General features: G+C 37.9%; 1 protein-coding gene across 1 annotated transcript in view; it reads left to right on the plus strand.

The window, feature by feature from the left end:
• LOC140480497 (uncharacterized) overlaps positions 1-12752 on the plus strand; it is a 264377-nt gene that overhangs the window by 20049 nt on the left and 231576 nt on the right. The window contains exons 6-9 of the mRNA XM_072575429.1: positions 1329-1382; positions 3811-3855; positions 5436-5462; positions 9153-9197. Of these exons, the coding sequence (XP_072431530.1) occupies positions 1329-1382; positions 3811-3855; positions 5436-5462; positions 9153-9197 (171 nt within the window). The remainder of the gene's footprint in view (positions 1-1328; positions 1383-3810; positions 3856-5435; positions 5463-9152; positions 9198-12752) is intronic.

The following is a 12752-nucleotide window of genomic DNA, read 5'->3' on the forward strand; positions in this document are numbered from 1 at the left end:
CCTGAGTCATACACAGCAACCTAATCATGTGGATCTGAAAGTACAAGAAAATAATACAGAGGAGGAAGGCAGGATATTACAGGGAAATCAGTCTAACCTCGGAAGTAGAGGAATTATTAGGATGAACATACCTGCACTTGGAGGTACACTGATTAATCAGGAATAATCACTGTGGATTTGTTAAGGGGAGGTCATGTGTGACAAATTTGATGATTTATTTTATTAATTCCCAACAGTTGCTCATTGGTTCAACCTGGTGGGCAAGCTACAGTAGTTTCTCTGCTTATGTCCCAATTAAAATACCTTCCAGTTCCCATTGGGATAATAGGATACCAAATTGAATAAATTCATGAGTGTCTTACTGGTTTTTGTCCACATTCACCTGGAGAATCCATAGATAATGGGAAATGGATGTCTTCCAAAGAGGCATTTACCTGCGAGATAAGTGAGCACTAAAATCAACTGCAAAATCTCAAATTTCAAAACTTCTTTTTGTTTCCAACATGACATAATATTTCTTTCTGGCACTGAATAGAAACTATTCTGTCCAAATTGCTACTATCAGGGATCTGTCGATGCACACACCTAACTCTAGATCCTCCGTTGGTAAGGAATTCATCATTGCAGTGTAGACAGGGGTTACAGGTAAGGACCATGCAGAAATCCTGATGTAGTTGACTCCACATAAATTTCTAGGAATTTGAAATTTCCAATGAGCAATTACCTAGCATTTGGAACCCTGCTCTGCGTTAGTGGCAGAGATTTCAGTGAGTTCCAATAAACTTAGCTTCGTGGCTACCCAGGAAACGTTAGAGAAATTAAAACGTGCTGTAACTCCTGGAAAATTACATGTTGAACTGACACCCCTTACTCACCACAAGATTGGCTTGGGTGAAGACAACTCTTCATCCTTTTGACTTTGTCCTTTCACAATAATGTCTTAAATTTCTTGTCATTACAGCATCGAACTGTTCGCTTCAATCAATCCAGTGCTTCACCCATCATTCCGGACAGATCTTTGCAGATCTGTACATAGGGATAATTCTTGACATTTGTCTCAGATATTCCCTTCACAACTATGAACCTATATTATCTTATCTGCCTGCCCTAAAGTGTGTCCAGTAAATTTGTGAAGCCCAGGTTGATTACCACTTTGTTATAAAATGTCTCAAACCCATCTGAATGAACACAACTGTTAGTTTGTTATACTTATTTCTGAGAATTGTAACTTCTTCACTTAAGGAAAAATTGCTATGCATCCTGCTTGAAATATTATAAGTTAAATTTTGTTAAGTAAATACTCTTCTAACATATGGATATTAATTTAGGGGAGAAGAGGAGATCGAGGTAAAGATGGAAGCCCTGGTGCAAAAGGTGTACAGGTACTGAAAAAAATGTTATTATATTTTAATTGGTCACTTACCAGTAGAGAACTTGAGTATTGCTGGAAAAAAGGTACATTTTGTCAAAAATCTTTGTCTTGCATTCATCAAGATGATTCACAAGAATACACATTTGAGGGGAAAACCAAAAGCACTGATTGGTTGGCAAGTAGAATGTGATTGGTAGAATTGTTGCTGTGAAGGATGCACTCATGAATGCTGATTGACAGTTAATAGCTAGACCCTGTTAAATTTTAAGCCAAAAAGTTTAAATTTGCATTTAATAAGTACACAAGAAAAAACTTTGAGAAAAAGAGTCTTTTTCAACAACAAAGTATTTTTGTATTTCATCTTCAACTTCAAGAGTAAAGTCAGGCTAAAAATGAGCACTTTGAGGATATTGTAATGTCACTGTATGAGAATACCAGAGGCCTAGGCTAGTGCTGTGGTGGATTTACATTTAGTTAATCATTATGGAATTGAAAACTAATCTCAGTGACCATTCAGCTATCATAAATTGCCAGAGAAAAGATCTTGTTTAATAATGTCCTGAAGAGATAGAAATCTGCTGTCATTAATTTGTCTGGGTTATGTGTGCATCCAGACCAACAACAATATGAGCAACTTTTAACTGCATTCTGGAATGGCCTAGCAATCCACTTCATTCATGGGCAGTTAGGACTGGGCAACAAACAGTGCCCTTGCTAGCGACACTCACTGCGTATCGAAGAATAAAAGAAAAGTCTAAAATCTGAATATTTATGGAGCCCAAAGTGCAGAATACACAAATAGTAATACTTTTTAATGGAAAGAAAAATATTGATAATTTCTTTAAAATTAAAGGGGTGCAAATACATTATAAGAAGTACATTTCCTCTTGTAATTTAACTCCTGAGGAAGTTCAGATAAACATTCCGTTAAAAGGGAAGGAATGTCTATGGAGAATGTTACATTTTAGTGTTCCTATTTGAATATTTGGTTACATTATCAATGGGACATTGAGTAAATTTAAGGCAGAGATTTTTAATTATTAATGGGTTAAAGGTTTTGGGGCGTGGCTAGGAAAATAAAGTTGAGACCAAAATGTGATGAGCCATGATCGTATCAGATGGTGACACAGGCTTGAGGGGCTGAATTGACTACTCCTGTTCCTAGTTCGTATGTTCTTAAATTTGTTGATTCCATTGTGTTGTTTTGGCTTGGGGAATCCATTTTATCCTGATGTCTGGGTCCTGAAGCCTGCTGTAAAATCTGGCCCTATGGACTAAATGAAAACAGTTGATTCAAAACCACCTTCATGACAATATCAGTCTGCCCCTGATGATTCTCCCAGATGTCTAGAAGATCTGCATCATTTGGAGTGTTCAGAGTTTGGCTTGTCCATTGTCAAAGGAAGGCTTTAGCCAAGTGGTAGCCCATCAATCTGTAATCTTACAGAGTTGCTTCTGGAACCAGAGTTGTATCTTGTGTGGTATAAGAGAAGCACAAAAGAAATTCAGGGTGACCTCCTCATTTTCCCGGGATTTTTCTTCCTTTGAGGAAGCTGCTGTACTTTGTCATCAAATTCTTTAGAACACATGTTCAAGATCAGAAATGTTATGCAGGAGGATACTGTAGGTGGAAGAATGCATGCTGTCATGAGGGTTAATTTTAATTTACAATTGTTGTATTGAACAATCTGCCTGTTGCACGCAGCACCTGACTGTCCTGTTCTGGAGAGGTGTACACAGGGTTGCTCCACCCTTTTACTCCAAAAGTAAAGTTTTAAAACGTTTATTTGCACCCCCCTCCCACCTTTTATTTTTCTTTCTTTGCCTTTTATTCCTTTCTTCAGGTAATGCTAAGAAAAGTCTGTGGAGTGAAATCCAAGTATAATGCATTTTCATATGGCTAAAGAGGCTAGCAGCAGGCAAGAGCACAGCAAACTGGTTTGTAGAACATATTGGTGTGCAGCTGCAGGAGGAAGTCAATTTAGAATGCTATTATTGTTGCATTGGCAATCATTCAATTGCTCCTGGAAAATTGTCTGGATACCTTTCAGATAAGATGTTGCATAGAAGGCCAGGTCCTGAGAAGTGGGATGGTGACCATGCAGACACAATGGATTGAAGGTCCATTTTCTATATTGTAATACTCCAGGAATCTCAAGGCAAGGGAGACTGTGAGGGCCACTAAATAATTATCTTTTCCTTCATAAGAATGATAGCCAGCCAATGGTCTACCTATCCCTTCTGGTCAGTGAAACTCTTTTGAAATCCATTTGATTTGCCAGGCATGCCAAGTGTTGAACTGTTCAGAGCAATTTTTCTGTGATTAAAATATTTGGCAAAATAATAATTTATTGTGCAATAAATGCCAGTTCAATTTCAAAACCCATTGGAAGCTCTGAAATTATAGTGAATTATTATTTTTATCTCTTTATTAATAGGGACAACGTGGATTAAAGGGAGAGCCTGGAAGTTCAGGTGAAAAGGTGAGTATGTTTCTGATTTTTAGTACTTTTGAGTAAATGCAACATTCATCAAACACCCACCACCTTCAGCATTCACTCCCTTCACCACCAATATTCAGTAGCAGCAAAGTATACTCTGAACAAGATGCACTGTAGGAACTCACAATGGCTTCTTCAGCAAATCTTAAAAACCTCTGAGCTTTACTATCTAGAATGACAAGGGCAACAGATACATTGGCACATCACTACCTGCAATTTTCCCCCTATGCCACACACCATCCTAACCTGGAAGTATATTGCCATCCTTTTGCTGTCACCAGGTTAAGTCCTGATTTCCATTTCTAAAAGCAAAATGTCAATAATCCACATGGACTGCAGCAGTTCACACCACTTTTTCCAAACCAATTTGGGATGGGCAATAAACACTGATCCAGCCAGTAATGCCCACATCCCATGAACAAGTAACAGAAAAGTTGATAGACCAAGTTATGATGAAAAGATTGTTCAATCTGAGTTTTTTTTTTGTTTTGGAAACAATAAGATGTAAGTCTGAATAAAATTTTCTCAAACTGGCTTTAAGTGATTTATGTAGGGTCATTGATATGAGGTATTCTTGTACTGTTTCAGTTACATACCAGTATTCTATGAAAAAAAGTCTGAAAATCTTTTAAACAATGTTTTTGATCTTTTAAAATAAATGAAAAGCCATTGACCAATCATTGTTCACTAACATTAAAATTAGTCTGGATTCTCTTGGTATTGGGAATGGAAATGTGGAGCAGTTGAGGGTTGAAAGCTGCATTAGTCACCTATCGTATTGCAATTGATCATGTTTTATCATTTGTGTCTGATGAGTATTTCCCAACCTAGTTATAATATTGTAACTGCAGTCTATTTAATGATCAATCAGTACGAGCTTTTGCTGTTGCGCACTATCCCATTTTATTCCTGATATTTAAGATAGTTTTCCAGATTGACTGACTTATCTGAACCCCCATATTTTCCTGCTTCTTTGCATCTGTTAATTATCTCCCTTATGCAACTTGGTAGTCTCTCCTTATTCTCTGATATACTCCAAAGGTCCATAACAAAAACAGAAATTGCTGGAAAAGCTCAGCAGGTTTGGCAGCATTTGTGGATAGAAATCAGTTAACATTTCAGGTCAAGTCACACTTCCTCAGAATCTCTGATCCATGATGTCTTCCAGACTTATTAACAATCTCTTCCCAATTTACCATCCACCATCTCTCCCTCCCAGTTCACAAACTCTCCCTCCCTCTCTTCTCTGGCTGAAGCTAAAGGACATTGGCCTACTTACCTAATAGATGGTCAACCTCTTAATTGAGCTGTCTGCCAAGAAATAGAGAAAGGAAATTTAGATGTGGTGCTGTCCGTACATTTTCCAGAACTTATATGTTGTGTATTTAAGGGTTTCCTGGCTACCATAGTCCCTCTCCTTGATCTTCATGACTGAAATGTAAGAATTAGCGATGCAGCTCAGTGATCTGAGACCACAGACTTACATCAAATCTGGGCTTAAAAGAAAACAAACTGTGACTTTGTGGCATAAATCATTCTTTGACTTCTTTCTTTCCCAATAGGGCACAGCTGGGTTCAAAGGACACAAGGTAATGTAAAATGCTGTTCAACTGAATAACATTTTTACTGTTGCAAGTCTACATGGTGGTATCAAACAGAAGTCTGAACTTCCAGATCAGTTCAATTAGAATGGACAGTGGATTAATCTTGCCATTCTACATGGTTTAGTCATGTGCCTACTCAGCCCATTAGCTGGTTGATCCACTGGGGAAGCACAATCCATTGTTTTTTGACTGTGCTGTTTCTGGATTCCATATTTAAGTGGATTTTTATTTTTATAAAACTGGTTACAAAACAAAATGTCCTCCAAAGGCCTTCCTGTGAATCTTTCTAAGAAAACAACATTTACATGTTTATATATGAGGTCTTCTGTTCCTTCAACTTCATTGAACCTCAATATATAGGATAGACCTGGCTATATGACTCTGTGACACGATGACCAAATCTATCAATGGTATTCACCTCCTGACAAAGTAAAGGTTAGACCTGTTCTTAGCTTCATTATTCAAATCTTTAAATCTTATACATTGCTGCATGGACATGAGGCCAAAGTACAACTTATTGTACAGAAATTGCTACAAATGATTAAGATATAGTTATGTAAGTTTAATCTTAACTTTAAACAGTACTTAAAAATATTTGTTACAAGAAGATGGTCCAGGACATAAAACAGTAATAAGTTTTCAGCTGGTTTTAGGTGGGAAGATAAAGCTCTTCATTAAATATTGTTATAATTTTAGAGTTTAAATGCCTTTTTTTTGTCTGTTGCCTCATTTATGATTTCACATCAAAATGACCCACATGCCCTTCAATTGCATCAATTATAATTAAATTGATTCATAAATGGGCAATTAATATTTTGCTCTCATTATGTTTATTATTCTGAATTTGCAATACTTAAACTTAAATCAAGTAACTGCCCACTATAATTAAGATAATTGTTTGATAGCTGTATGATTTTGGCAGAAAAGATAGTAGCAAACAACATAGACATAATGGCACAGTTCTAGAGAGTGTGCAGCAATAGAGATATCTGGCAATTTATGGACATGGATCCTTGAAGGTGCCCAACACATTGAGAAAGTGGTAAAAGTACATGGGATCTTAAGCTTCATAAATGGAGGCAATGTGTATAAAAACAGGGAAATTATGCTGAAGCTTTAAAAACTCTGGTTAGACTGCAGCTAGCATCCAGAATATGAAAATACAGAGTAAATGCATCTTTTTAGCACAGGATATAATTAGTTTTAGGATATCATGGATGAATAATGAAGATAAAACCAAATTAATATGAGGAAACTTGATATATATTTACTCTTGAGTAGTATTGATGAATAAAAGGGAGCTTGAAAAACTGGGTTTTGAGTGGAGTAACCAAAGCTAAAAGAGAAATCAAGGAAATTTATTCAAAAACATCAAAAGGAAAAGTAAAGTATTTTACAGATTTATCAATAAAAGTTAAAGTGAAGTTGGATTTCTGAAAGAAAAAGATTGTGATTTTGTAGATAATGATAAAAAAAATACAGGTAGTATTACCTTCTATTAGTTTTTTATTAGAGAGATGGATATCAGACGAAAGTTGCACATTAACATTTTTGAGAGCAGATACAGTAAATTTTATTGGACAAAGGGAAAATTAACATATGTCGATTAGATTAAAGAAATACAAAGGAAGGAATTTTCATGGAGAAAAAGAGGCATTTTCAGATATGTACTGGGAGACGGGGTATCTTGAGAAAAGCCCTATTGCAATCTGTTCTTTTCTCTATCTTCCCTCTTATGTTCTGTTTAAATTGATATGGAGGCTTGCTTCAGAATTTCTCAAGAAATTACCTTATCAAATTGTCTCTGTACAAGCAGCAGCTGCACATTTAACAGGACTCTGTGTGCTATCTTAATCTTGTTCACCTGATTTCTTCTACGAAGGCTCTAATTGCTCTTGCTTACGCTTAACTTAAAAACATCAGACTATGGACAATGCTGTTTCAACTAAAAATCTTCCTCGGCCATTGTATGTCAACTGAAAACCACTTTCACCCTTTTTATGCTGCCTCAGCCATGGGGAGCCCTAACAGACTACAAGTAGTTCCAATGTAGCCTGGATTCCAGGTCCCAGTAAGAGCAGTGGTTACATGGTGGGGTGGGAGCTGAGGAGCAAGGAGGGAAAAGGCCAAGGTGGGGCAATGGGTGGAGAAGGAACACTATAGGGGGCAATATCAGACAGCACTGAGTGGAGGAACAGACAGGGTAAGGCTACGAAGAGGGAAAGGTGAACTTTTGAAGCTGTTTCAGTTTTGGTAATATCAATTTAATATTAATTTATTCAGCATTTCACCATTTGTACAATTTATTCAATAGTTTATCCTATAATCCAAGATGGTTCTGGAACGTGGTAACCATTATGCACTTTTCACTGTCCCTACATACAAGTGACAGTATCAAGTAAATCTTAATCCGATGTATAAAGGAAGATTTGAGAGAGCTGCTTCCATTTCCCACATGAGGTTAAACAGGATGACTTGCTTGGCTTTCTCCCACCCCTGAACTCTTCAACATTGAGGTTGATTGGAGGTCAAGTGGAAGATAGTCTTTACATAGTCATTACTTGCCCACTTGGAGTCAACTGGGGCAAGGATGGGCGTGCTGAGCTAGATCTCAACTATCCCACTGTAAAATTGCAGACAGGTCAGGGAAGTACATGGGACCATAATATTCTTCCCATCCTCCTGTTGCTGACAGACTTGAAAATCCCAACCATATGGTATCGCTGCAATATCCCATCCCAGTGCATAGGGAAAGCTGGATTTTCTCCAGTCTTCATGAAAGAGGACCTTTCTGATGGCCCCGACTTTACCATCCCCTTTTCTCAGCAGGAGAACTGGAGGACAAGGTTTCCTTTTCTTTTCACAATTTTGCACCTTCCTGACTCCTTGCAGTCTTTTTGGGACCAGTCAGGCAGGAGCTGAGGCTTGGTAATCAGCAGGTGAGAAGGAGGGGTCAAGCTGGGCTAGTCCTTCCAGTTGAGAACTTTCTCCATCATGCACAGGTTCCGAGAGAGGGGAGACAGTTCTCCAACTCCAGTCCCCAACCATGAACACAAACGAAACAGTCAGGCTGCTAGGATTTACATGGCAGCCTCGCCATTTAATTGGCCGCTGAATTCCTTAATTAGCCCAAGGGTGGGTGGGCACTCTGATATTACTGTGCCACTTGTAAAATATCAGGAGAGGCTGTAGCCCGAGGTATGGTGGGCCTCCCACCATCCCACCCAATTTTACTCGCCCAAGACTGCAGCCAGCTGTCAGGGCTGGAGGTTGCATGTGGTGTAAAGTTATGATCTAGGTCAGTATTCAAGATTAAATTGACTAAACATGTAAAGGAAATGGAGATTATGAAATATGGGCTTTTAGAATATTACTCATGTGGACAGGGTGAACTAGATGGATTGAAAGGCCTGTTATTATGTTGAAACATGATTGTACTTACCTGCATGTGTCTAGTTTATAGAATATTTATTTAACATATATTAGCAACTTTTTAAAATATTTTAAAAGCATGGAAACAGGAGACTTACTTAGTTGTTCATGGATATTCACAAGTTTGATGATATATTCATACGTTATAGCATTCTTATCAATTGTCTTTTTCTGCAGTGTGTGTAGAAAGGATCTGTCAAACTGGCAACCTATCTGACAATTTTATTATCACTCTCACTACAGGGTGAAAAAGGTGAATGTGGGATCCCAGGAATAAAAGGTGACCGTGTATGTATATTTTCCATTTACCTATCTTCTCGTTAAAGCTTTTCTTCACTTTCTGTATATAAAAAGAAATGTTGTTAAAGGACAGAAAAATGGGCTTAGGGCAAAAATCTCAAGCTCAAGAGGTAGCAGCAACAGAAGTACTTTCGTTGTGCACATAATTTATATGAAGAAGTTGCTTTTTGCACTAAAATAAATCACAGTCGACAGAATTTATTTAATTTGCTTATTAAAATTAAGCTCCCTCTCATCCTCTGAGGGATGACCAGCAATGATTAGTTTCACAGGAATAATGAGGCATAAATGCATTTTTGGTGGAGCATAGCAGAAAGCTAACTTTGAAACCATTAGAAAAGAAAGTCAGATAGTATTTTTGCAAAGTTGAAACTTTCACCCAGTGAGAGTTAGCTTGCGTCACTGGTATTTTCAGAACAAGCATATTTTGAAATCTGAGTGCAACAATACCATCCTTATCCTTTCATTTCAGGCATCTGGGTTCAGGTCTTATCGGGACAAGTAGCATTAAGATTTTCATATCTGTTAGCTATAAGATTCTATGTAAATAGAAAGTCATAACCTACTTACAGTGGATGCTATACCAGACCTGAAAACCTCATTAGCATGAATCAGCAATCCTGCCACCATAGTTGAACCACTGCTAGGGTCGCCATCCAAATTCAGGATAATAACTCAGTCCCTTAGAGGTGTTGCTTTGATCAGTAGACCATCAACTGAGCAGCTTCAGCAATGCAACCACTTGTGGTGTCCATTACTGAGACTTTAGTTGCATTGATGTGGAGGTGCCGGTGTTGGACTAGGGTAGACAAAGTCAGAAATCACACTTCACCAGGTTATAGTCCAATAGGTTTATTTGAAATCACAAACCTTTGGAGTGCTGCTTCTTTGGCAGGTGAAATGGAGGGGAGCACAGAATTTAAAGATGGAGGGATAACGGCAAAATAATTACAGGCCAACAGAGAAGTATAAATAGTGTGAGTGGAGTGTCCACAGACTGAATAACAAGTCTTTGCAGGTGATCAAAAGTGATCAGATAAATCTTTTGGACTATAAGCTGGTGTTGTGTGACTTCTGACTTTAGTTGCAATGGGAAAGGGTACCTCCATTGCCAGAACCCTCAAAGTGGGGTAAATATGACCTGGGGCTGGTATGGTCAGGTAGATAGATCTTGATGACCGAGGTAGCGTGAAGTTCCATTGCTGTTGCCATGGGCAACCATTGCCACCATGTGGTCTCTCTGTGAATCCTGGAGACTCCAGATTTTTTACTTCACATTTTTAAACTTATTTTTATTCCAGTCACCTCCCTCAGACTAATTGAAATCTTTACATCTCTTCTGATCCTGAGCTGAGTTTCTAATTGTGTATCCTTGCCATTTAAGATTTTCTACTTCCACCTCTGGACCATTGCACATATGGTGAATCCCTCATGTTCATGCTTCATTTTCTCCAGTCTCAAATATTCTGAAAACTTTCTATAATCCAAGCCTCTGCTATGTCTAACTGAACAAATTTCTGTTTATACATGCCGAAGTGTTCAATCCAGCAAAGTTTTCATTTTAAAAATCTCAATTCTGAGGTGCAAACCCCTCCTTGTTTTTAAACACTTTCAAGTCTACAATGTTTTGAAAACTCTGCATTCTTTCAACTCTGGCATTATGTGTATCTGTCATTTCCTTTACCTGATGATTGATAGTCATTTAGATCCAAGCTCTGCAATTTCCTTTCTAATTAACTTCGTTTTTTTCTCTCTCTGTTTACAATGGTTTTGAAATTATCTTTTTGACCAAGCTTTCAGTCACCTGTCTTACCATCTCCCTACATGGCTAAGTGCTCATTTTTGTATAAGTATGTTTCTGAGAAGTGATTTTGGAATGTCTTGCTATGTTATAAGCACTACATAAATGGATGTTACTGTTTATAGTTCCACAAAAAAAATTCAAAATTTTTAACATCTCATTGAAAATACATTACATTGTTTTAATATCATTTGAAAAGCTTATACTGGATGAATTTGAGGTACAGAACAGAATCTGATTATCATGATGTCATGTTTCTCCCTTTCCCTTGCACAAACAAGGGATAAAGTGCCCCCTACTGCTGAATGTTCACAGTGTTTCATCCTACCTTCCTGAATAACAGTGTAACAAATGTTCTGAAAAGGTTGGTCAGCCTTGTGAGAGCGCAATTATAAAATAAAAGAAAATTAAGACACTTTTCTATCAATTCACCACTAGTTACATTCAACTGTAAGAAGGATGTCCCGTGACACTCTTTCCATTTGAGCTGAAATTGAGCGAGAGATTGCTGTCATACTGATAGCTTTTAAAGGGAACTGGGCATTGGTGCAATAATATTATGGAAAGTTAGTGTAACTGGGTGGCATGGTGGCACAGTGGTTAGCACTGCTGCCTCACACCGCCAGAGACCCAGGTTCAATTCCCGCCTCAGGCGACTCTCTGTGTGGAGTTTGCACATTCTCCCTGTGTCTGTGTGGGTTTGGGTGTCTGGGTGCTCCAGTTTCCTCCCACACTCCAAAGATGTGCAGGTCAGGTGAATTGGCCATGCTAAATTGCCCGTAGTGTTAGGTAAGGGGTAGATGTAGGGGTATGGGTGGGTTGCGCTTTGGCGGGGCGGTGTGGACTTGTTGGGCCGAAGGGCCTGTTTCCACACTGTAAGTAATCTAATGTTAAGTGAATCATTGCTAACGTTTACATATTTCTGAAGGAATAGTTGAAAGGATTTTTGCTGCTGCAATATGCAAATGTTTTTGTTATTGCAGATTTATAATTGTTGAAGCTCCATGATGTATGAACAGCAGTTTACATATTTATCACACTGTTAGCATAAACATCCACAGGTAAAAGTGAGGGAAACAAATATTGAGAAAGCAATTAGGAAGAGTGATTAAAAACTTGGATGAAAAGTTGGTTTATTAAACAGTTTCTTAATGACAAAAAGAGACTGATAAGTCTAACAAGGGAATTTAGTTAATTGTGAAGTGAAGGATGAAGAATGTACCATAGACATGAGGAATGGAGAATTTATAGGCTTCAAGGGATTACAGGTCTATGAAAACGCCAGACATTGATGGGATAATTAATTTTAAATCTGAGGTGCTGGGGAATGGGAAGCCAATGCAGTTTAATAAAGATGGGATGCTGGGCAACTGGGACCTTTTATAAAGGAGAGGAGCAGAGTTATGAACAAATTGGCGTTGATGAAAAGTGAGTGATCAGAGCCTGGCTGGAAGAGCATTGGAGTTTTCAGGCCTGGAAGTATTAAATGACATTGCTTAGTGCAGTACATAATTAGAAAACATCCATGAATATGATATGCTTCTGTAAAATGTATTTCTCAGATGTAAAAAAATTTTTCTTTAATTGTTTACATCTCTTCACTGTCAGTTCACTTTTGCTTCAACTATTGCAGGTTGACATCATCAGTTAGGGTTCAATGATTTAAAAATCTTTTAGAAAAATCAAATATATCATTATGAATCCCTCAACCTTCAGTTAGAACTTTTGGCACTTGCTTAAAC

This window comes from Chiloscyllium punctatum, chromosome 8 (genome assembly GCF_047496795.1).
Source record: "Chiloscyllium punctatum isolate Juve2018m chromosome 8, sChiPun1.3, whole genome shotgun sequence".
NCBI classification, from domain to species: Eukaryota; Metazoa; Chordata; class Chondrichthyes; order Orectolobiformes; family Hemiscylliidae; genus Chiloscyllium; species Chiloscyllium punctatum.